General features: G+C 42.9%; 3 protein-coding genes across 3 annotated transcripts; 2 read left to right on the top strand and 1 right to left on the bottom strand.

Moving 5' to 3' along the window:
- Positions 1-206: 206 nt before the first annotated feature.
- Positions 207-7,813, top strand: lamc2 (laminin, gamma 2; the record flags this gene model as incomplete). The annotated part of the gene is made up of 14 exons (XM_028019694.1): positions 207-684; positions 752-985; positions 1,065-1,201; positions 1,809-1,959; positions 2,359-2,564; positions 2,855-2,934; positions 3,045-3,182; positions 3,682-3,826; positions 3,909-4,058; positions 4,174-4,285; positions 4,520-4,716; positions 6,108-6,266; positions 6,345-6,444; positions 6,936-7,813. Coding segments are annotated over 14 exons (2,541 nt in total), but the record flags the coding sequence as incomplete, so codon positions are not given.
- A 1,763-nt stretch (positions 7,814-9,576) lies between these two features.
- On the bottom strand, positions 9,577-20,368 carry nmnat2 (nicotinamide nucleotide adenylyltransferase 2). Its single transcript, XM_028019698.1, has 11 exons — positions 20,159-20,368; positions 18,485-18,573; positions 16,698-16,765; positions 16,479-16,557; positions 13,915-14,041; positions 13,305-13,385; positions 12,863-12,907; positions 12,609-12,685; positions 11,925-12,026; positions 11,643-11,710; positions 9,577-11,199 (listed from the first exon to the last, which is right to left on the bottom strand). Exons 1-11 carry the CDS (start codon positions 20,241-20,243, stop codon positions 11,097-11,099), a joined length of 924 nt encoding a protein of 307 aa, XP_027875499.1. The 5' UTR covers positions 20,244-20,368; the 3' UTR covers positions 9,577-11,096.
- A 913-nt stretch (positions 20,369-21,281) lies between these two features.
- LOC114145977 (E3 ubiquitin-protein ligase TRIM21-like) lies at positions 21,282-25,846 on the top strand. The gene is made up of 3 exons (XM_028019697.1): positions 21,282-21,381; positions 23,306-23,387; positions 24,370-25,846. The coding sequence occupies exons 2-3, from the start codon at positions 23,348-23,350 to the stop codon at positions 25,644-25,646; spliced, it is 1,317 nt and encodes a 438-aa protein (XP_027875498.1). The 5' UTR covers positions 21,282-21,381; positions 23,306-23,347; the 3' UTR covers positions 25,647-25,846.
- The last annotated feature ends 357 nt before the right edge of the window (positions 25,847-26,203 follow it).

The raw sequence follows: 26,203 nt of genomic DNA, 5'->3' as shown, positions 1-26,203 counted from the left end.
TCCAACAATGATCTGTTTTAATCTTCATTTCTTGATGTTTTTCTGTTTAAATGAGAGAAAAGTCAGAATCACTGGATATGCTGATGACTCTTTAATTTACGTTTCTTTTGTCCAAAGTTACAATTAGACTTGATTTCACTGTAAAACATGACAGACTGTCGTAGACCATCTGCTCCTTTAATCCACATCAGAAATGGTCTATTTAAAGTAGCAGGAGAAGCACCAGAGACTTTAAACCACATGGAAATCAGTTTGCTGTGTTTTGCTCACTGATTGGTCCCTTTCCTCCAGGACGCGGTTACCTTGACAACGTGAACCTGGTTTCGGCTCGCCGTGGGGACGGCGTCGCGGCCGGCTGGGTCCAGACCTGCACATGTCCACCAGGATATGAGGGCGACTTCTGTGAGCGCTGCTCAGTCGGGTTCAGGCGCCGGGCGCCGTCATCCGGGGCCTTCAGCGCCTGCGAGCCGTGCAGCTGCAGGGGCGGCAGCTGCGACCCCCAGACCGGAGACTGCTACTCCGCCGACGAGACGCCCGGCGAGCGGAGCTGCTCCGAGGGGTTCTACAGAGACCCGCGGCAGCAGGGGACCTGTGAGCGCTGCCCCTGTCCGGAGAGGTCATCCTGCTTTCTGGAGGCCGGAGCTCTGGAGCCTCAGTGCCTCCGCTGTCCGCAGGGAACCTTTGGTGAGTCCAGAATGAACCCAGCGCTGAGGGAACCTGCTCGGTGTGTAAATGTTTGGTTTCTCCTCAGGGTTTTACTGCGACACCTGTCGGGAGGGTTTCCATGGCGACCCCACAGGTCTGCGAGGCGCGCAGCGACCCTGCAGACCCTGCAGCTGCAACGGTCACATCGACGTCAGCGCGGCGGGAAGCTGCGACCGCAACAGCGGAGAATGTCTGAAGTGTTTGAACAACACGACCGGTCGGTTCTGTGAGAGCTGCCTGCCCGGGTTCTACCGCAACCCGTCCGCCAGCGCCTGCAAACGTGAGGACAGAGTCCAGGTTCCCCTGCAGGACGGAACCTGTAAGGCTCTGCTCTAATCTGAGAAACGTTCCCTCTGCAGCCTGCAGCTGTGACCTCCTGGGCTCAGAGGACGGCCAGTGCGACGCGGCCGGCCGGTGCCGGTGCCGAGCGGGCTTCCAGGGTCCGAGGTGTGACCGGCCCAACTGCCCCACCTGCTTCAGCCCCATCAAGAAGAAGGTAGAAGAAGGCTGGTTCTGGGGTTTCTAAAGCTCATGTTGAAGGCGCAGCGCCCCCTGCTGGCTGGAAGCTGCAGGAAAGTTAAAGAAAAGATTTGAGCTGCAGCAGGTTCCTAAACTAATGCAGGTTTCAAACTAAACCAAAGACTAAGGCTTGAATTAAATGAGCCACATTTTATGTTCTAATGATTCTGGAAGAAAAAGTTTCTGCAAAAACAATATTTTAGTTAAAATGTTGCATTTATTTCAGTCTCAACCTGAAGCATGAAAGGTTTTGAATTGATCCAGCTGTTATTATCAATAATCATTTATTGTAACATATCTGGACAGAAGAACCTGCAGTTCCAGATGTGACAGAAATCAGCAGTTTTTTCTTCTTCCTGATTTTATTTTATGGCTTCTTACCTGGAAACAACAAACTGTTTTATTCTGATGCTGCTTTATTTAATGTAACCACAGATTTCATTTTAAAAATTCTTGTCCTCTCCTTTGAAAGCCAAATTTTCCAAATATTTGTCTCAATTTTAAATTTCTATCCAGATTTTTGCCTAAATGCTTCAGAGGTTTCCGTGTTTCAGCTGCAGGTTGAATTTGTTTCTCTGCTTCAGATGGAGCTTTACTCCATCAGACTGAAAGAGCTGGAGTTCTTGTTGTCTGCGCCGGGTCGGGTTCCGACCAACCGGGCTGAGATGGAGGCGACTCTGAGAGCCATGGAGGATCTGATGCAGAACCTGCAGCAGAGCGCCCAGCGGCTGACGGGTCAGAGAATCTCCTCATGTTTCCTGACATAAATCAGTCCAGATGATTTTACTGCTTCTAAATGATTTTTTATTGATTATTTTAAAACAATTACTAAACAACCTTAGACTTTAAATTTGATCTATTTGATTAATCAACATATTTATTTTTCTTTCTAAATTTCTTTCTTGAACAAAATTTATATCATGTAAAAGTTTGTTTTTCCTAAATGAAATCTTTTCCCAAACGCACCAAATTCATAAAAATGTGGATAAAACATCATAACAGGAAACTGGTTCATATGTCCAAACTGGACCTTATTCAGCTGTTTTGGTTTTAGTGGCCTCTAGTGGAGATTCTAGGTACTGCAGCTGAATATGTTAATTTAGTTGTTGATAAAATGAAACCTTTTCCTGACAGATCAGGAGAAGACGCTGCAGACTCGCCTGTCGTCCATCAGCGGCCGTCAGCTCACTGAAGAACAGGAGATCCAGAACATCTCAGAGACGGTCAAACGCATCGGCCAGCAGCAGCGCACCTTCAAGTCCAAGGTGGAGGAGGTGGAGGCGCTGATCCCTGCCATGAAAAACCTCCTGAAGGAGGCAAAAACCAAAATCCAGTCCGTGGTAAGAGCTGCTGACCAGGAGCGTGACGACCTTCAGAGTTTGTCCTGATCAGATTTTAACGTCGTTAAAACAAGTTTCTGCAGAACAAGTTTCCTGTTTCCTGATGCTTTGCTGTGTTTCCTGTTTCCTGTTTCCTGATGCTTTGCTGTGTTTCCTGATGCTTTGCTGTGTTTCCTGTTTCCTGTTTCCTGTTTCCTGATGCTTTGCTGTGTTTCCTGTTTCCTGTTTCCTGATGCTTTGCTGTGTTTCCTGTTTCCTGTTTCCTGATGCTTTGCTGTGTTTCCTGTTAGGAACTTCCTGTCCGCGATGATCCGCTGACTTCAGGCTCGCTGTCCTCTCTGGTGCAGCAGGTGACAGGCCTGGCTGATGAGTAAGATCTGAATCCGTTAATAATCTGGTGAATCTGCTTCACCTTCATCATCATCATCATCATCATCATCATCATCATCACCGCTGCTGACTTTCTGTTTCGCCTCCCAGACACAAAACGACGGCGGGTTCTGTGGAGCGGACGGCCAATCAGGCTCTGAACGACTCCAAGCAGAGTCTGGATCTGATCCGGACTCTGATGAACAAGGAGAACAAAGTCAAGGAGCTGATTGGAGATCTGCAGAGTCTGTGAGTGGATCCTCAGATCCCACTGTGATCCGGTGGATCACCACTGACCTTCACACTGAACGTCATGAGCTTTAGAGCCAAAAACAAAACAGAACATGAAGAAAATGTCCTGCAGCCGTTTCTCTGCTGCAGTAAAGATGTTTCTGATCCCAACAGATTAAAATGATTATCTGAGAATCGATCTGCTGCTCCATCCTGGATCCTTTTCGCTTACACTCATTTTTAAGGAATATAATTTCTATTTTCATTGGTTTACTGATAAAATGTATCTGTATGTTAGATTTTATAGTCAGCTACTCTTACTGAACATTAAACATTTGGTGGAAGCTGAATTTTCTGTAATGCTGATGTTCTGAGAGTTTGTGGAAAGTTCTGCTCAGGTCAGAGAAACTCTGAACTTTCTGAAACTTTCTGAGGAGAACTGCACTGGAATCTGAGTTTCTGGCTGTTTTGAAGGATCTGGATAAAAACCGTATCATTTCCTCCTGCTTGCATCCAGATACGATAAAACCTCAGCAGATGTGAAGAGTTTGGAGAAGCGAGCAGGAAGTCTGAGCGAAGACGCCAAACAGGAGAGCAAGATGGCCGACGGCATGCTGAAAGACATTTCCAGGCTGGAGAAGAACCTCCCACCGTCTATGAAGGTAGGAGCTGCTGCATTAGCATTAGCATTAGCATTAGCGGCTACTGAAGGTCTCTGAGCCAGAGGTGTGTGATGATGCTCAGGATGCTGTGGACGCCATGGCAACCAGGCTGGACGCCCTGAAGGAGGCGGCGCAGAAGAACATGTCCGCCGTGGACGATCTGCTGGGCGCTGTGGAGGAAGACCGGACCGACGCCGAGGAGCTGCTGGATCAGGGACAAACCGCCCAGCAGGTACCGACCAATCAGAATCCAGCAGAGGGAACTTAATATTTCAGTTACGATGACAGGAAGCAGAACTTGGACTGGAACCAGAAGCTCCTCTGACCAGCTGGACGTTTGTCTGCAGGAGTTCAACAAGCTGCTGGACCGGGTCCGCGCCGCTAAAGCTGAAACCGAGAAGGCTCTGCAAGGCGTCGGTACCAACAAAGACCTGGACGACACCCTGAACACCCTGAGAGGTACGGACACCCGCCACCAACAGGGGGCGCCGTGGGATCTGTTTCACCAAACAGTCCCTCCGGTTATGGTGGTGGAGCATCCAGAACCGAGCTCCATCTGGTACCAGGGAGCCGATTTACTACCTGTTAGAACCAAGCAAAACCAGTCAGAACCAGTCAGAACCAGTGGGCCTGTTGGTTCTCCTCCCCCAGTAGATCTCGGTCTTTTCCTCACTCGTCTCTTTGCGCCTCCAGGTTTCGACCAGCAGATCGGCGACAGCAAAGCTGAATCCGATGAAGCCGTCAAGCGTCTTCCGAACATCAACAGCACCATCCAGGAAGCCGTGGGTAAAAACGGCGAGGCCCAGTCGGTTCTGGACGCGGCATCCAAAGATCACGACGAGGCGATGGGAAACATCAATACGCTGGACGACTTGGCTAAAAACCTCCAGGTAAAAACAGCCGTTAGATTTTAATGGAGGCCAATAAAACTGCTGAAAACTGAAATTACATTTCAAAAGCTAAGAAATACTTAGCATGAACTGAGGCTGAGCGCCCCCTGCAGGCCGAGGAGCAGCTGCAGTCTGGTTCAGGATTCACATCCTGACTGCTTTTCTCTGGATGGTTTTTATACTTTTTATTGTTTTCTGATAGCAAATCAAATGTTGTGATTATTGACCATTAAAATAATCTGAGAACAGCTAAAGCTATGCTGAGCTAAATCTACGCTAGGCTAAAGCTACTCTAGGCTAAAGCTATGCTGAGCTAAATCTACGCTAGGCTAAAGCTATGCTAGGCTAAAGCTATGCTGAGCTAAATCTACGCTAGGCTAAAGCTACTCTAGGCTAAAGCTATGCTGAGCTAAATCTACGCTAGGCTAAAGCTATGCTAGGCTAAAGCTATGCTGAGCTAAATCTACGCTAGGCTAAAGCTATGCTAGGCTAAAGCTATGCTAGGCCCATCATAACTCTCATCTCCTGCTTACTATTTTCTCTCTGTCAATAAAATCTTCACATGAAATTTGAAGCTTTACTTGGACTAGGCCCTGTGACCATAAATTGTGTTTTTGTTATATAGAGTAAAAATATCATTTAATGTCCTCAGTTTGGACATTTCACTGCAACAGCAGCAAATCTACAGAAAATCAAAGCAAAGATAGGAATATAAAAGAAAGATAGTAAAAACATGATGAATAAAATACAACATATAATTTTCAACATGAAAACTGAGTAGTTTAAAAAATCCGATACTTCAGTGGTTTATTTAAAAATACAAAATGTGCAGAATATTTGAGCCTTAAAAAAACAAACTATTTACTGGCAATGAAAACTTTTAAACAGCTTTAAAAGAAAAGTTCATATTTGTTGGATTTTTAATCTTCTGACCAAACGACCAGGAAGGTCAAAGTTCAACTTGGTTTTGGTTTTTGGTTTGGTTCAGTAACTCTGCATGACTGACCTAAAATGACACTGGAACATTTTACAGATTGTCTTTTATATGTAAAATTATAGAATTATATAATAATTCTATGAATTATAAATTCTTTGTTTTTGGGAACAAAAACTTTCATGAAGATTCAACCTGAAGTTCCGTCTGTTTCAGGAGGCCGATCCGAATGCTTCAGCTCCAAACGGCTAAACAAAACGGATCAAACAGTTTATTAATATTTACATCAGAGGATGTTTTGTCTTTATGTTCTGATCTCAGTTTGGCTCTAAACTCTCGTCTCTGTTAGCCTGAGGTTTTCCAGGACGTCTGCAGAGAATCTCAGGACTTTTGTTTTCCTCAGAGACATTTTCTCCTCTGGGTTTCTGTAACGTGAAGTTCTGGTTCTGTCCGTCAGAACACGGCCGGGTCACTGCCGAGTGCTGACGGTTTGGTGAGCGAAGCCGACAAACTGAACCAGGAGGCCAAGGACCTGAAGGCCGGAGCGGAGCAGACGGCAGCCGGTCTGAAGGTCGGGCTGAAGGAGGCCAAGGAGCTGGCTGCTGGAGCGGAGGAGGTAACCATGGCAACCAGGAGCCATCAGCAGGCGGAGCAGAAGGTGGAGCGGACGGAGTAACAGGTGTTTTTATTGCAGGCGGCTGCCGGAGCCACCGCGGCGCTCGCCAACGCCAAGCAGAGCAAAGACGCCGTTCAGGAAACACTGAGATCCGTCAGCGACATGCTGGCCAACCTGAGTACGTTCTGCTTCCGTCCTGATCCGGTCCGGTTCTGATGAGCTGTAGGACTCAGTACAACCCAGTTCTACTGAACCCAGTTCCCAGTTCTACTGGGTCCAGTAGAACCCAGTGGAACGGCTGGGTTCTACTGGGATCTACTGTCAAGTCCCATCGCTACACATCAGATTGTTGATCAATATTTCTTTATGTTTCAAAAGAAACTCTAAGCTGCTGGTTTTTAGTCTGAATTTAAAGGAACTCAGAGTTTCAGCTGTTTTACAGTAGAACCTGGTAGAACCTGGTAGAGCCCAGTAGAACCCAGTAGAACCCAGTAGAACCCGGTAGAACCTGGTAGAGCTCAGTAGAACCCAGTAGAACCCAGTAGAACCCGGTAGAACCTGGTAGAGCTCAGTAGAACCCAGTAGAACCCAGTAGAACCTGGTAGAACCCAGTAGAACCCGGTCCGTCTCGGTTCTTCATGCTGAATGGATTCCTCCTGCCTCCCTCAGACTCCGGAGACGTTGTGGACGAGGAGCAGCTGAGGAAGCTGGAGGCGGCTCTGGGCCGGGCGGAGGCGGAGGTGGAGGCCCGCCTGCGGCCGCGGCTGGAGGAGGCGGAGGACCAGGAGGAGGCGCATCGCCGCCGCCTCACCGCCATCAACACGGACATCGACAGCATCCTGAGGGACATCGCCAACCTGGAGGACATCCGGAACAGCATCCCTGCTGGCTGCTACAACACCCCGCCCATCGAGGAGCCCTGAGCCGCAGGTCGGAGGTCGGAGGTCAGAGGTCGCACGCTTCAACTTCAGACACTTCAGAAACTGGAACTGTTTTCCTCCTCCTGGGAGTTTCCATCTGCTGCTGTTCATATCAAACCTTCCTGCCTTTAACCGGACCGTCCTGAGGAACCGGTTCTGGTCCGGTTCTGGTCTGGTTCTGGTCCAGTTCGGTCGGTCCGCTCTGCTCATTTTAGTGTTCAGATTATTTTTCTACAAAATAAATAAAAACAACCAAACTTGTTGTTCCACCTCTGACTCCTGATTCAGGACAACAAATACCTGGAAAACAGGCTGATGTGGTTTTATAGATATTTTATTATTATTATTATTATTACTATACAATCAGATGATAATTATGCAATAAGTTTATTATATTAGTTCTTACATAAGTTCTGCATAATTTAACAAAGATTTATTTAATAACTGTGGGACTTAATCCACAGTTTGAAACTTTAAAGTTTTAAATTGAATTTGTCCAAAAGTTTCCAGCTGAGTGTAACCATGGAAACGGTGACTGTCATGGCGTTTCTCTAAAGTGTTCAGATTGTTTATTAAAACTTTTTTGTTTCAGTATTTATATGTGAATAAAGAGATAAAACATTTTAATTTCTCCAAGTTTACAAACTTTCTGCCGTTGGAAAAGTTTCCATGAATTTATAGATTATTAACAGATTATTATTGCACTGAGATAATCAGTGACAGAAATACATTTCTTTATCTTTTCTGTATTTATACTTGTACAGATTCATATTTTTTGCTGATATGAAAAATGTTTATTAGTTTTGTTACAAAACATGTTGGACCACTGAATATTTAAGCTTCCTTATTGATTTCTAATAAAATCAATTTCAAATCTTTATGCTTCTGTTTATTCATGTTTTTATGTTTTGGATCCATCTTCATGTCGGTTCTGTTCTCCTGCAGAACCCAGGAAAAACATGATTTTCAGTCCATTTCACGTTTAATTTTTCTAAATTAAAAATTCTGTTAATTTATTTTTGCTACTTTAAAACAATGTTTTACTAATAAAGCTCATATTTTTATCTGAAACTTACTATACTTTTAATTTTAAGAAATTAAGTGTAGTAAGTTTTACTATTAATTTTCTACCAGTAATTTATTTCTTAAACTTGAGTTGTGGTAAAAAAAAAAAGGTTTAGTTATAGTTCATACAGGTTTTAAACAGCAGAAAAAGAGAAAGAAATAAAACTAACTGTTGGATTTTTGATTCCTAATGTTCATTCAGAGCTTTTCATATAAACTTCCAATAAAGCCAATAAAAGCGCATTACTTAGAAGAAATACTTTATTTCGCCAGCAGAGGGTGTAAATGTAACCACAGTTGAATAAGAGTCAGTTATTAAAGCTTAAATGAAAATAAAAATGTTTTAGTGCATTTTCTGATTCATTTTCCAAACATCCTGAAACACTTTGACTAAATTTACATCCTGATCCATAAAGACTCGTTAAATCCTCACACCGAGTTCAAAAAAACAGAAAACAGTTCAAACGGACGGTGACAACATGAACCTGGAAACACCCCCCCCACACACACACACACACACACACACACCCACCCACACAACACACACACACACCCCCACACACCCCCACACACACACCCCCACACACACACACACACACACCCCCACACACACACACACACACACACACACACCCACACACACACACACACACACTCACACACACACCCACCACACACACACACACCACCACACACACACACAACCCACCCCCACACAACCACCACACACCCCCCACACCCCCACACACACACACGCGCGCGCACACACCACACACACACCACCCACACACACACCCCCCCACCACACCCCCCACACACCACACACACCGCGCACCACCCCCCCCCCCCACCCACACACACACACCCACCCACACACACCCCCACACACACCCCCACACACACGCGCGCACACACCCACACACCACACACACACACCCCCACACACACTCGCTCACACACCCACACACACACACCCACCCACACACACCCCCACACACACACACACGCGCGCACACACCCACACACACACACCCACCCACACACACCCCCACACACACACACCCCCACGCGCGCACACACCCACACACACACACACCCACACACACACGCGCGCACACACCCACACACACACACGCGCGCACACACACCCACACACACACACACACACACACCCACACACACACACACGCGCGCACACACCCACACACACACACACACACACGCACACACACACACCCACACACACACACACACGTCGGTACATTTACAGTGAATAAAAAATGGGCGACGGAGAGGATGATCTGAAGCTACGATTTCTTTATATCTATATTTATTATAATTATTTTATTTCCCAAACACGATCACAACAGACCATAATAATCTAATGAGGGAAAAACATTCATGCCAAAACCAAACGGTCAGAAAAAAGCATGCAGACGGAGAACAGGAGGAAACCGAGAGAAAACGTCCTGAACGCTTTACAGAAGGTGCTTCATCATCATCATCATCATCATCATCATCATCCTCTCCTTCTCTGACTCCCTGCAGTCTGATTCCTCCTCATCAAAAAGCCTCCCGGCTCAGCAGCTCCCCCTGCTGGTCAACACATTCACAGTTCTGTGGCTGACGGTTCTGCAGGAACTTCCGGGTCTTCCTCCAGAACCTCATCATGTTCTGATCAGAACCTTCTTTATTTACAAGCCAGTGGGAACGGCTCGTGTTTTATAATTATTTTGATTTCTACAGATGAATTTACTGCCGATTCCCTAAACTAATCTGATGAGGAAGTGACGCGTTGCTGCTGCTCAAAACGCTTTAAAATAATTCAGTTCACTAAATGTTCTGCTGCTGCAGTCGGTTTGAAGAGAAGATTACGGATTAGACTCCGCCCATGTGTTGGCAAACGTCAGATTACTGCAGCCACAGGGTGGACTGTCCTAAGGGAGGTCAGAGTTCATGAACTTCATCCTTCATACAGTTTATATCTGGCAGCAGATTTCTGGATTAGCTGTTTTAATGTGAAGGATGAAGCTTTCTGTCTGGATTAGGATTATGGGGTTTCTCATCTTAAAGTTGGAAAAATCTGTTTGACAGCCTCAGAAGTCAGAAATTCGCCTCATCCAACCCTCAGATCCAATATGGCTGCCATGCTAACAACATGTAGCGATAGCTGCAGGATTACAGAGCTTATATATCTATGGGTTGACTTCTCAGTAAATCAGTCCCTGATGTGACCTCTGACCTCTGACAGACTGCACTGATCTCTGGTTTCAGCAGGTCGGCGGGTCTGAGGAACCAACAGGTTCGGGTTCTGGTTCTGGTGGTTTCACCTGCATGTTTTTGGGTTTTGTACATGAGGAAATCCTAATAAAATATTTTCTTTATTGGCTCTAATCGTGGCTTCATAATAGTAACAATGAGACCCAATAATCAATCAATTCATAAAAAGTCTTGGTTAAATTTTACTAACGATTTCTGTGGTACCAACCTGACATGATGCACGAAACCAGAGACCCTGATGCAGACGGGGAGTCACACTGAGCATGCCCAGAAGTCTGCCATGCATCTCTAACTTTTAAATATAACTTAACCCCCTCCTCCCCCACATACCCCGTTGCCCCCTCCCCCAGTGGTAAAGTGACATGACACAGACGGAGGGACACTAAAGCTCCTGTTGGAGCTCAAAGAAGAGTAAGTGTTGACACAGAAGACAGACAGACAGGTTTCAGTTTTCTGCGGGGGGTTGGGGAGGGGTGTGTGTTTATATAGATGGCGTTAGGACCCCCCCCCCCACCTCGTCCTCCATATTGACGGTCCCGGGTCTCATGCAGGCGGGTCGGCAGCTCTATCCCGAGGCGTTGATGTACAGCTGGCTCTGCAGGATGTAGTCGATGACAGGCTGACTCAGGTAGTCGATGACGTGTCCGTCTCCGTGCTGCAGGGCCAGTCTGGGGGTGGGGGGTAAATATAGCAGTTAGGGAGGCAGAACCAACCCTAACCCTATACCTGCTGCAGGAATCAGCTCTGGTCCAGTTAACCAGAACCGTTAAATGGTTGATTCTGTGACCACAAACAGTGAAATGAACCAAACATTAACCGTTATCTTCACTTCTCCCTATGAGTCTTTATAATTTTCCTTTAAACTTATCTGAAGAGCTTTAAACATTTCATATCAACCAGCTGTGGAAATCCTGTTTTACAGTGTAGCTCAGTTTTTATTTGATATCTTTTAGTGATAGAGAAACTTTGTTTGGACTTTTTTGGACCGTAAATTGACATTTCAGAGACGGACGTTCGATAGAAAACCTGAATATGTTTCACAGAAAGTCAAAGTGATCGGACCAGGAGATCAATAAGGCCATCGGTTCCGTCAGTCTAACTTTTAGCCCACCTGCTCTTGGTGGAGCTGACGATGGACATGGGGTGGTTGGTCGCGTCCTTCACCACGACGATGTTGTCCTGAAACAGAGAAGATCTTAGATGACGGCAGACATTCACTGGACTGTATGACAAAGAGAGACAAGAGACAAAACTCAGAGACGTGACAAAGTGTCCAGTGACAGACAAAGAACCGCGAAACACGCCGGGGGAAACACGCCATGATTCAACATCAGCCTCATTCTCTCCAGCCAGTATTTTGTCCCTCTTGCTGCACCATACTGTAGAAACTCACCTTGTACTTGCGGAGGATGGAGGAATGATTCATGATCCTCTCGGTGTCGACGCCGTCACGAGGAACGACTACGATGCCAAAATCACCAACAATCACCTCCATCTGAGAGCAGAGAGACGACATTCAGGGTCCAGAACCTCTGACAGAACCAGGTTCAGGCCTAGATGGTCCAACCGGGCCGGACTCCACCCTAAACCTCAAGGTGGAGTCATTAATCAGTCCATTCAGAAAACCAGCTAAATAATCCTGGTTTCATCACCAAATAACCAACAGTAACAGACAAAATCATCACATTCAAACCTGTTTACAGATATTATAGACAAACAAGTGGATTTAAAGGTAATTACCCACTTCACACAGCAGGGGGTATTATTTCTAGCAATGCACATATTTAGAGAAACATGCTGGATCTGTCCTGAGTTCAGATCTACAAACATCTGACGGGTTCATCTGACGTTTAAAGGATCATTCCAACATTTCCATCTGGAGTTTTTATCATAACTATAAAAACATGGATGGAAACCAATTTAATTTTCACCTTCTTCCCTGAATGTCTGATTAAACTAAGAGTTTTTTGTTTCCATTGAGTCTCGGCTAACTGAGGGGAGGGTCTACATGTAGTTGGGCGGGGCTACATGTTGGTGGGTGGGCTTATGCATGTGGGCGGGGCTACATTGTGCTTACATCACTGTCCTTCCACAGGCCAGGGATGCAGAAGGACTCCAGGAGATCACTGCCACACAGGAGCAAGATGCGTAACTCTACAGAGGACGGACAGGCAGGGAAAGAGACAGACACGTCCTCAGTAAACATGGCGTTTACTCGCTCAGCGCCACGCTTTCTCCGTAAGCATCATGTTTACTGGATCCCAACAAGACCAGAAGGAGTTCAGACAGGAAGGAAACCAGAGGATCCGCTCGGGTCTGGAGAAAACTCACCGATCTCCTCGTACCTCACTGCCGTCCCCAGGTTGGCGTTTTCATCTGAAACACAAACGGAGATTTCACTCTGACCTTTCAACTCCAGAAACTCTATTGTTTCTGTAGCGAGTTGAAACCGCTATATTTTATTAATCAGACAGAATAAAGTCAGTTTAGCACAAAGTCTCTGATAATAATGATGGTCCAGTTTAATGCAGCTGCATTTTTGTCTTACAAGCAACAAAACCCGACATGGCTGGACTGTGGTTCTGTCCTGCAGCCATTTACTGACTTCATCTGTTTCTGCTTTAACAACCTGGTTTGATTCCAACATTAATGTTTTCACATCATGTTGAATCATCAATCCTCCAGATGAATTAATTCACTTTCCCTGATGGATAAAAATATTAAATAATCATTTTTCTTAGGCAAAACATGAAATAAAATCAGATTTTCTTACCAACAAACGTGAAGCGCTCCATGTTGGGACGGACGCAGCACATTTTACCCAAACTCTCACTGATCTTCCCCCAAACTTTGACTAGACAGAAACAAAAGGTACACATCAGAAATTCAACTGGAACCAACATGCCAACAGTTTCATAATAATGATACATTTATTATGATATGAAGTTAACCAGCAGCAACACTGACAACCTCAGGCTCAACTATCAGAGTTTAATATTCTAACAAGTAACTAATTATTAACAAGCAACATTTCTATTCTTTTCTAGTCTAGTTTATTCTACTCTATGCTGTAGCTCTGGTCTTTTTAGACCCAACTCATGAATATAGTTGGTTTAAGACAAGTTTTACATAAACTTCTGTCTTTCCTTAGCAGGTTACCAAAGTTAAAAAAATGACTGGAAATCATGCTTGAATTTTATTTATATTTTCCTGAGATTCCAGTTTCAGCTTGTGAAACTGGAATAGCATTCTACCATGCTATGCTAGGATGCTATGCTACACTATGCTATGCTCCTCTACTCCTCCATCCAGTGTAATAGCTGTAGCATCTGTAGCTTGGTTCCTGGTGCCTGACCCCGGCTGAACTGTGGTGTTGGACTCACTGGCTGTGGGTTTGTGGTTCATGTTGTTGTGGTCCTGGTAGATGGGCGGAGTCTGGTTCTGTGGCTGACCAATCACAGGAGTGGTGGAAGGCGTGTTGACGTTGGACAGGATGCAGCCGGTGACTCTCTGAGGGGCAGAGACGCTTTAGAGGTTTGAACTAGGCCACACTGGGTTTCCTGCCTCTGCTCTGGGTCAGACATGAATCAGATGAAGCTCCATGTTTAAAACGTCTATAAAGCTCAGTAAGATGCTGTTCTAACCAATGACAGGTAGAATCTACTGGTGGATGAAACCAGTCCCAGATTTAAACTGGTCTCACTGGTTTGCTCCCACTCGCTCAGGTTATAACAGGAAATAATATTAGCTACCATAACTATGCAGATGACACACAGCTCTACATTACGATGTCACCAGGTGACCTTTGACCCCATCCAATCACTGAACAGAAGCTTAGAACAGATAAATGTGTGGATGTGCCAAAACTTTCTCCAGCTGAACAGAAACAAAACTGAAGTTATTATTTTTGGACCTAAAGAGGAACGATCTAGAGTTATAGATCTAGAGCTATAGATCTAGAGTTATAAATCTAGAGTTACAGATCTAGAGTTATAGATATAGAGTTATAGATCTAGAGTTATAGATCTAGAGTCGATGCACAGCTTCAGTTATTACAACTAAAACCAGCGATCAGCCCGAAACCTGGGAGTAGTGATGGACTCTGACCTGAACCTCCAGAGCCACATAAAGACAGTTACAAAGTCGGCCTTCTATCACCTGAAGAACATTTCCAGGATTAAAGGACTAATGTCTCAGCCAGATCTAGAGAAACTCATCCATGCCTTCATCTTCAGTCGTATTGATTATTGCAACAGCGTCTTCACAGGTCTGTCCAACAAATCAATCAAACAGCTGCAGCTGATCCAGATGCTGCTGCTGGCGTTCTGACTAAAACCAGGAAGATAGAGCACATAACACCAGTTTTAAAGACCCTCCACTGGCTCCCTGTAGCTCAAAGAATAGACTTTAAAATACTGTTGTTAGTTTATAAATCACTGAACAACTTAGAACCACAATACATTAAAGATCTGCTGTTGTTGTATCAACCTTCCAGACTTCTCAGGTTCTGGTTCTGGTTCTGCTCTGCATCCCCAGAACCAGAACCAAACGAGGAGAAGCAGCTTTCAGCATCTATGCACCACAAATTTGGAACAAACTTCCAGAAAACTGTAAAACAGCTGAAACACTGACTTCTTTTAAATCTCAACTAAAAACCCACCTGTTTAGGATTGTATTTGAAATGTAATCAATTACAAATTTATTGATGGAACTTGACTTAATGTCATGTTTTAATTATTGATTCTATGTTGCTTTGTGTTTCTGTGTTTGTAATGATGTAAAGCACTTTGAAATGTCTGCTGCTGAAATGTGCTATACAAATCAAATTTGATTGATTTTATCTGGACTCCATCAGATAAAACCACTGGTTTCTGTTCTGCTTATTTTATCCAATTATTGTTTGGTTTTATTTTGAGTTTCATAATTTTTCTCTTTCTTTACTCATGTTAAACTCAGACTGTTTTCATGTTTTATTTTCTCTTTATAACTTTTTCCTCCTTTGTTGTTTCTTCACAGCTTTTTTTCTGTCTTTCATTTTCTTTGTGTTTTTGCTCAGCAGTTTTGTTTTTTTTGTTTATAATTTTTTTAGAATTAATAAGGTTCTGTTTCCAGTGTTAAGAGGTTATATTTTAGTTTTTACTTATTTCCATCGGTTTTCTTCAGATTTTGTGTCTGTGGATGTTTCAGGTCTCTTTTGGTAGTTTGTGTGATTTTGTTGTAACCTGTAAGTGTCACGATTTACGGTAATTGGTGGTGAGGAAGACGAGTTGGATGGTTGTAAATGAATGATGATGTTTTTCATGTAGAATGTCAGAATATAAAGTCCAGGCAGCACAGGTGAGCAGAAGGATAGGAGCTCAGAAACTGGTAGCTGACAAATGCCATGACACGACAGAACAGACGTGAGACGAAGACCCAGAAAGGAACAAAAGACACAAGTGGGATTAAATACACAGAAGGTAATCAGGGGGAGGAGACACAGCTGGGATCAATCAAGGGTAGACGGGACAACATGGAGACTCAACTGAACACAGAACCTAAAACAAACATACAGAAAAACCAAGTTCTCACAGTAAGTTTTTTATTGTGATCACTGCAGTTTTTCTGACCTGTAATTTTGTTGCATCTCTTTGCTATTCGTTTTTTCAGTGTTTAATCTACTTAAGAGCAAAGTTTTTTTGGTCCTTTGACCCCATGTGACCCCTCATCCATTCATTAGGCCTGATTATTAATCACTTTAGAAACAGATAAAAAGATATCTGTTTATCTTTAGAAACAGATAAAAATCCTCCTTTTTCTTCATTCTGTAAATTAAATTCTGACCCAAAGCCAACATAAATTTATCAGCCAGTTTGAATCAGCAGGTGAAAGAGTTCATCTCTCGATGTGATCAGAGACAGACCAGTAAACATCCTTTAAACCAGTTTCTGTACTGGGAGTGACTGACCTTCATCAGGTCGCGGTGGTGCTCCAACACGCTGCAGGTGGTCTGCCAGGTGTCCTGGTAACACTCCCAGGGGTCCACCCTGCAGGAGCATCAGCCTCACGTCAAACCCCCACCAATCACAGCCTTTAGAGGAACAAACTTACACTTCTTCTTCAGTTAAAACAGAAAACAAACTGGGTTTAACAACATAAAATGATCGTTTCCCCGTTAGAGGATCACCTGATCCAGTCCGAGGACTGGACGGCCAGCTGGCACATGGTGAGGCGATGGCGGCTCGACACCAAACCCTGCAGAGACACAGAACCAACCATCAGATCTGCAGCAGGAAGGAGGAAAACCTGGAGCTCTGAGAGGAGATGAATCCAGAACCAGAGCAGGAACCTCAGCAGAACCAGACGGTTTTAATCTGGACCTGGTCAGAACCAGGAACAGAACATTTCTCTACTTTATCTTTTAAACCTGCAGCTTCCTGTAGATTTCTCACCTATTGATACAGAACTGATCAAACACGGAGTTAATAAGGTGAAAACTGACATGGATCAATAATTGATGATCAATCTGCTCATCGTTCAGCGGAGAGAGAAGAAAAGTTTCTTGTTGGAGCAGAAAGTGGATTTTTGCTGCATCGATAATTCATGTTGTTTCTGTGGAGGCAGAAAGAAAGTAGGACAAGAATTCATTAAATCCTGCAGAGCTGCAGCTGCAAACACACCCAGGAGATCAGACACAACAGAACCTCCCAACGGTTCTGATCGGGCCCAGGAAACCCGCTTCTGATCAGAGGGAATAGAGGGAAACAAACCGACATCCCAGCAGAACCCGGTTCTGTTCAGAGAGGAACCAACCCGGTTCTGCAGCAACTGAAACAGTCCTGAATAAAGATCGGGTCGGAGCGGACCGATCCACATCCTGGTTCTGCCTGTAATTCACCTTGAATCTTTTTTCTCCTTCACAGAGAATCAAACCCGTTTAGTGGAAATGATTTAATAAATCATTACAAACTTATGATCCAACTGTAAATATGAGAATCTGGATTCACGGCCTGATGAAGTAAATATCACTCAGAGTTTGAATTTTACATAAAACCTGAAATTACTCAGAAAATATCTCAAATCAAATCAATCCAGTCATTTAAATGAATTCAGAACCAGTTTGATGTTAAAGTTAAAATCAGTTTATTAGTTCAACTGATAATCGAGACTTTACAGCAATCCAAGCATATGGCGACAGTGGAGAGGAAAAACTAGAGGATTCATCTAGAACAGATGACCTCTGACCCCAGGGGAAAACAGAGCATGTGTTTCTCTGAACAGTTTTGTTTCTCTGAAATATTCCTAAACTTAGAGAATCAAACTTTTCTTATGAAACATGATAGAAATATTTTCTGCATGAACAAAACGCTGTAGGTTTGTAGAAACTGATGATGAGGAACAAAAAAACTTTCAGTGGTTTCAGTTAATAATGTTATGAAAAACAAAAACATTTTCATTAAAACACTTTTCAGATTTCTGTCAGGTTCTGCTGGTCCATTTTTCCTTTAGAAGAAAACAAATCAGATGAAGGAGAAAGAGTTCATGAGTTTCAGGTTTTACAGTTTATAAGAAAATTACAGAGTCTAACTTACAGCATGGAGACATTATTATTATTATTATTATTATTATTATTATTATTACTACTATTAGTGCGTCTTTCTAAACGTTTGCGTCATTAAAGCAGGATTCTGTCGAGGTTCCTGATATGATATAAAACTAATCAGGAAGATAAAGTTTCTCAGACTAAATTAATATTTGATGTTTTCTTATTTTTCTGATTTTCAGCCTGAAATTTAATTAACAAATAAAAATAAGTTCTGTTCATCATCAACATGAAAAGCGTTTCTGGTGATTCTCTGAACTGCTTCATTATTCTGCTGCTTCACTGGAGGAAACGCTGCCCCCATCAGGTCACCTTGTGAACTACACCTACACGGATTAGATTATAATCTGGTAAAGTGAAATCTGGCTTACAGGTTTTCCATAGGAGTCGTGAACCGGTGAGATGATTCCTCCGATCACGATGAATCGTCCCGATTGGTGCAGATATTCTCTGGCTTTTTCTGGAGGAACAAAAACAGAAACAAGGAGCTGAACTCAACCTGGGGTTTCAATAAACACAAAAAAGATTTATTTAATGTTTTATCAGATTAAAATCGGTATTAAAATGTGATTATAGCAGAATGAGAACTGAATCCATGGAAACGGTGTCAGATCTGCTCCATGTGAGGCTTCAGGTCTGATAATCCACCAGGAAACCCGGAGGAGACGAGGAAGAGGAGATGAAACAGTTTAAACATCTCCAAACCAGATGTTTAAACATCTGGTTGAACATCTGCAGACATCAGAACCAGATTCAGCTCCAGATGTTGCCTGTTCATATCTGTCCTGTTAAAATCCTGGATTCGTCGCCATCAGATCAGCTTCAGGTTTAAACCTCATTTTTATTTATCTTTTTTATTCAGGTTGTTTTAGTAAGATCAATATGTCGTTTAAACACAGATCTGATTTTATAAAAACAAGCAGTAATAAATGTTATCAGATTATTTTAGGTTTGAACAGAACAAACATGAGGAATCCGTCAGGTTTGGTGTTTTTGAATCAGATTTAAATCGTCTTGTTTTGTTTTCCCGTTTCTGAATTATTCATGTTTTCATTTAGATAATATTAAACTTTGGTTTCCTGCTTCTTCCCATTTCTGACGTTTTAACAGGCGTTTAGTTGGAGAAGAAGGTCAGAGGTCGAGGTGAACGGCGTCCTGATGGTTTCATGTTTCAGTTTATCTCATTTAAATCTTTTACTGGTTCTGGACCTGAAATCCCAGTTCACCAGTTCTGCTCCTCCTGAAACACCAGTTACAGTTTCTATCAGTCAGCCTCTATTTTGACCCAATCAGAAACTGGTAATTAGACACACCTGGAAGGAGGCGGAGCTTCAGGCCACGCCCCCTCTTACTTTAACACCTGATCTGATCAAATCCAACCTGGACGCAAATTTATGAGCTTAGATTTGTAAAATATGAGTAAAATGATCCATAACCTGATATTTCTGTGTATTAATTAGCTGCGGTGGTTTTAATGTTTCCTCAGTGGAGACAAAAATCTGAAAAATAAATATTCATAAAAATCCGCTTTGATATTAATTTGCATAAATATAATTATTTATGTAAAATCCTCCAGATATTTTCAGATCAATATTTTCCAGATGATAATCAATAAATTAATTCTGATATTTTTTTTAAATTTGAGATGATTTTAACATGAAATGTTTCCAAACACCAAGAAACGGTTCTGGTTCTGTTGGGCCTGTTTGCTCATCCTCAGGGTGTTCTCCCGAACTTCCGGTTCGGTTGTTTGTTGTGTAACGCGTTTGGACCCGCAGAACCCGCAGCGGTTCTTTCTGCGCCAGAACCGAACCTTCGATCTGACCCGTACTTGCTTTTCTGTCGGAACCGGTACCGCTGAATGTATCAGCAGCTGGTCCTGGGTTGGGTGACGTCATTTCAGCACCACCGTGCTGGACAGCACCAGCCGAACCCAGCGCAGATTCTCCGCTATTTTCAGGGCTGGACCGGGCCCAGATGTGTCGGACCGGTACCAGAGGGGGTCCGGCCTGGCCCCGGCCCCCAGCGGGCCCCCAGATGCTCACCGAACATGTGGATGTGTCCCTTGGTGATCGGGTTGAAGCTGCCGCAGGACAGCAGGATCACGTGCGTCTTGTTGGTTTCCGTCATGGCGCTCCGGTCCGATCCGATCCGGTCCCGGTCCAGTCAGGTTCTGTCTGTCAGAGAGAGGCGAGGCTGATGGCGAGTCTGCGGCAGGGCGCTGAAGGAAGCAGCGTCAGGCCTTAAAGAGACAGGCGCAGCGCTGCGGGAGGCGGAGCGGGATGGAGGAGCCTGTCGCTTTAAATCCGAGCTGCAGCCGCCATGACGGGAGGAGGAAGGCTCATCCTCCTCATCATCACTGAAGCATGATGGAAACTTCAAGGCTGTTAAAAGTGAAAACAATGTTAAATAAATATCGGACTACTGTGTTCAGTCTAATAAATATTATAAATATTATAATAGTTATTTCTGTTTTCCCATAATGCATTAAAACTAACTGAACCAAAAATGAAAAGTCAAATCAAAATCAAAATAAATAATAAATGTTGGAAATGGTTTCTGCAGGTAAAAAAAAAGGAGTTTAAAATCTGACCTTCAGAAAACCTGGAGGAAATATGCTGATCAGGAACATCTGGAGGGCTAAAGGAGATTCTTATGGAGTTAAATTTAAAAATATATATATTTCAAACAAAAAAAAACACTGTAAAATTTTTTCAATTGTAAAAAAAAAAAAGTAAACAAAAAGAAATGTTTAGAAACCTTTTTTAAATTGAAATCAATCTTTTGATTGCGATTCTCGCATGAACATCCTGGGCGGGGCATAAAGACAAGCGCTGTGTTCCTATTGGTTAGCGTGGAATAATGTAGGAACTACGTCGCTCGTCTTCAGGCCCCGCCCAGGATGTTCATGTGAGAATCGCAAGTCAAAGATTGACTTAAAGGTTCTGGGTTGGGTGATTGATTTAAAACAAAGATTATGTTTTTTTGTTTGAAACATTGTTTTTTATTGAATAATTGTGAAACAAATTTAACTCCATAGTTCTTAAAGTACTGAGAAATTAACCTGAAGCACAGAGACTCAACACGCCACCAGATGGCAGTAGTGAGACAATGATGCGCAGTAGAAAGCGTGGGCTGTCCTGTCTGTCCTCTGACGGCCCACTGAGTTCTGGATGTCTGAGTCTGTGTGTTCATTCAACCTCAGAGTCAGAGGCGGAGAAACCATCAGAGAGCCGCTGGAGGATTCACACACACCTGGAACCAACAGGTACGCAACTCCTGCAGGGTCCCAGAGGGAGCTGGAGGAGGAGATACTGGGAGGACTGGGAGATCAGGAGAGCTGGAGCCAGTTTGACCTCATTATTAATTACAATGATGAATATTTAAAGACGCTGCAGCAGAATCTAAATAAACTCATATTTATGTCTTTATGAGCTTGTTTATAGGTTCTCATAACAGTTTTACTTTATGAATTACTATAATTTAATAAAATAATACAGAACCGAAAGCTGCTTATGCATTTAGTTCATTTAAAATCCTAATGTAACACATGAGGATGCAGCTCAGCGTTCTGGTTCAGCTGTTTCTTGATGTACAGAACCTGAGAATCGATCCAAAGCCCTGATGAAGCTCCTACATTAAAACTACTATATAATTAGTGTTAGAATTGTAAATAAATATCCCATATAAATACCCATTGATACCTTTAAGAACTGTGAGTTGATCAGTTCCTGCATTGTTGCTACAGAAGGAAGTAAATAGCGACTGAACTTTGCACTTTGCACCATGTCATCTTGTGGGTACAACACACCCATATCTCAAGATAACAGGATAATGGTCGAAGTTTATGACCCAGAGATATGGGAACTGCACTTGAGACCTCAGATGCACAAAGGAAACTTTATTGTATTAGAAAACATTTATGATTGTGTGTTGGCGTCTGGTTTTGCCCCACCTCATAGATGTCGTTAGCATCTATGTAACAAAGGGACCGCCTAAGGAAAATAAAAGAAAGTATGCTCAAGAGCGGGTTTGGGAGACTGAGATGGAGAGGTCTTTTTTCCCGCTCTTGAGTGAAAAATCTAAAACACTCGTCTCTCTCTTCCTTTCTGTGGGTGCTCAGGTTCTTTGAACCTGACAACTAGAGACTAAACACTGACTCCAGTGGGGAATCGACTCATTCTGGTCTCCAGTTCATCAGAGTTTGGAATCATGTTTCCATACGTAATTTCAAAATTAAGAAATCAGTAAGTCACATTTTCTGTGGAACAAAGATGAAAAGAGAAACAATAAACGGCTCCATAAGTTTATATCCTTTTTAAAAAGGTTTGAACTGAAACTCTGCAGTAGACATCCTCCGAGTTCAGCGATAACTAGTGTGTGTCTGTGTGTTTGGGGTAGGAGGGTGGAGGGTTGTGTATGCGTGTGTGTGTGAACCAGGTTTTTATATGTTCATGGGAACGTTCTGTCCCTCTACATTGTGGGGACCACTGCTTTTTGTGGGGACATTTCTTGGTCCCCATGAGGGAAAATGCTGTTTTGGGGTTACGGTAAGGTATGTGATGGGGAATGAATGTTTGGTCTGTGAATGAATGACTTTCAATAATTTTCTGTGAAAATGAATGGAAGTCACACAACCCCCCCCCCCCCACCCCTCCCCAACACACACACATACGTATATCTCTCTATCTTTGCAGGTACTTTCCATTGACTTCAATTAATTTCTACAGCCCAACCCCAACCTTAACCAAAACTCAATACACATCCTAGTCCTAAACCTAACTTTTAACCCAAAAACACAATTTCTTGAGGGCCATATCCTGGTCCCCACAAGCGGCAGTGTCTCCACGATGTAATATGTGTCAGGAAAATGGTACCTCAATGCACCAAATACATGCTAACACACATGGTTGTGTGTGTGTAAAAAATAATTCACAAGTGGAGAATTACAGCTTAAAATTATTAAACTTAGACTCCATCCATGGAAGTTCCTAACACACTTAATAGACTCCTGTTTGCTCATTTCTCATCTGCATTCAACACCTTGCCTCTTCATATCAAAGTTATAATTATTACATAAATTCTCCTTTTTATGGTCCCTGTACTCTGTACAAGATGAGATTGCTTTCATATATTTCTTTAGATTTTTGATTTACATTACAGTGACATATTTTTTCTCTTTACCTTCAAAGATCCAAACATTTGTGGCACTTCTACATCTTCTTCCAGGGAACATGGATAAAGAGACTTCAGCAACACCTGAGAAACAGACAGGTAATGAAAAACTTCTTCAGAGTTCCTCACAAGTAAAAGCATGGACCTGGGGAGTCAAACAAGTTTAGCATTAAACCAAATTTGACTTGGGAAGACAGATGACATGTTTTAACAGTATCTTACTTCAAAGGGGACCAAATTTAGATTAATTTCTCAATCTGTCTAGAACAACAGTGGACAGGAAACATTAAAGAAAGAAAAAAAATCTCACTGAAACACAGATGTCCTTCAAAAAAGCACAAAACCCTTAGCTTAGTGCAATCCTCAGTGCCAGTGAGTTTTATGAATCTGAAGAAAGCTTTTCTGTATGTTTTGTCAGCACAAGGCTGACTGGAGGTGCAAGGGCACATGACGATCAATGACAGTAAGGACTTACATCAAAAACATGAAGCAAGCAAGTGGGAGCCAGTCACACCGCTAATCAGGAGCCAGTCACACCGCTAATTCTTAAACATTTTAATAACTCATCTGAAGAGAAGTGAGAATTTGTTGAAGGTTGTGTTGTTCTGTTGACAATGAAGACAAACCTTGCACACCTCTGGTGACAAACTACAAGCAAGGGAGTACAGAAACATGAGAGCAAAAAACAAAACCTCTGACAATCATATACATTAACAGAGTTCATGACAGACAAAATTAAAAATGTTTGTGTGGAAGTGTCCTCAGGCATAGATTGTTTGCAGTTTTCTTTATGGGACATAATTTTGGTGTTGAGTTCAACTCTAAGCTATTTTAAAAGGGATATTCTCCTTTTCAAAATGTGAAAAATGGGAGATTTGATTCTTTGTTTTGGACATAATGATTTAGCTGTTTTTTTTAAATGATGGGGAAATACTCTAATGGGGCACAAAAACACTGAAAATCTCAAAATGAAATAAAAACAGTGCTAATACATTAAATTGTTGTGTCAACAAATACTTGGCCAGCATTATTTTGTTGTATCATAATTAATTTGTTTCACTGTGTTTTCTTTCTTTTTTAGGAGTTAAATTGAAGGCAGAGGATGTCTTGAAAGCTTTAGATGAATTAAGTGAGGATGAGTTACAAAGATTTGAGTGGTTCCTGCTGCAGCCTGACACCGTTCCTGGGCTCCCACCAATCAAGAAGGGTTACCTTAAAAAGACAAAAAGCCTCAATATTGTGGACGTGATGATGCAGACTTATACACTTGAACGATGCATGGAGGTGACCAGCAAGATTTTAGAGAAAATTCAAAGGAATGATCTGCTCCAGAGATTGATAAAAGATTGGATGAGGAAGACAGAGGTTGAAGATCAGGAGATGATCCAGGAGAGACAGCTGAAGATCCAGGAAATTAGAGAGTTGGTGAAGATCAGTAAAGATGCTGCAGACAGAGAGAAAGCAGAAGGTGTTCAGGTCTTCACGGCTCTGATAGAGTCTGCTGAGAGAGGCCTGAAGGAGCTCCTCAAGGAGATCCAAGACAAACAGGAAACTACAGAGAAAGAAGCTGAAGACTTCATCAGAGATCTGGAACAGGAGATCTCTGAGCTGAAGAAGAGGAGCTCTGAGTTGAATTTCCACCAAAGTTTCTCCTCCCTCTCTCTGACAAATGATCCACCAAACAAGAACTGGGTAGAGGTCAGAGTTCATCCACCATCATATGAGGGGACTGTGGTGAGAGCTGTGACTCAGCTGGCAGAGAAGATGGGGAAGATGCTGGACATGAGAAGAGTCCAGCAGTTTGCAGTGGATGTGACTCTGGATCCTGATACGGCTCATCCTAAACTCATCCTGACTGATGATAGAAAACAGGTGAAACATGGAGATGATTGGAAGAAACTTCCAGACAATCCAGAGAGATTTTCTAAGTGTGTTTTTGTTTTAGCAGAGCAGAGTTTCTCTTCAGGCAGATTTTACTTTGAGGTTCAGGTTAAAGGAAAGACTGAGTGGGATTTAGGAGTGGTTAGAGAATCTGTTGACAGGAAAGGAATACTTGCTATGAGTACTAAGAATGGTTTCTGGACCTTAGTGTTAAGAAATGAAAATCAGTACTCAACAGGGGAAAAGACTTCGACCCTTTTCGATCTCTATCCTGGTCCTCAGAAGGTGGGGGTGTTTGTGGATTATGAGGAGGGTCTGGTCTCCTTTTATGATGTAGATGCTGCAGCTCTGATCTACTCCTTTACTGGCTGCTGCTTCAAGGAGAAACTCTACCCATTCTTTAGTCCTTATCTGAATAATGGAGGTCGAAACTCTGCTCCTCTGATCATCTGTCCTGTCAGTCGGGCTGGTCGTTGATCTGAAGAATCTCCATGAAGAATGAATATAAATGACTGCTTCTCTATTACTACAAAATTGTACTTCTCACAATCTGGATTATTTTTGTTATTAAACCTTTACTGTGTAAAAACCTTTTTTTGAGTAGATTTTGAAACAATTATATTATTCTTCTATAGACTGTACTATATAAAAATGCCATATACACAATAAAAAAATTACTAATATTTTCCTTATTGCCTATGTGTTTTCTTCAAGAAAAAAGCAACAATGTTCTATTTTTTCTTGCACTTACCCTGGGTGACCTTTGGTTGAAGATCACTGGAAGAAGTTGCACCAATCTCTCCCAAACATCCTGGACAGGAGCAAGCTTGTCAGATTTGATTCAAGGTGTCCAATCTTTGGGTACTTAAAGGTCTAAAGTGACATTGTTTAGACCTAGTAAAGCTGGTAAAATAGTTATACCACCTTATGCATCTCAGAGGCTTTTTATGGCCTCATTGCTGGATCTGTACAACCCAGCAAGAAGAAGAATGATCCACTATGAGTATCCAGGTATTCCTAATCAAAATCAGTCC

This window comes from Xiphophorus couchianus, chromosome 6, assembly GCF_001444195.1.
Source record: "Xiphophorus couchianus chromosome 6, X_couchianus-1.0, whole genome shotgun sequence".
Classification (NCBI taxonomy): Eukaryota; Metazoa; Chordata; class Actinopteri; order Cyprinodontiformes; family Poeciliidae; genus Xiphophorus; species Xiphophorus couchianus.
This window is presented reverse-complemented; position numbering and strand designations above follow the sequence as displayed.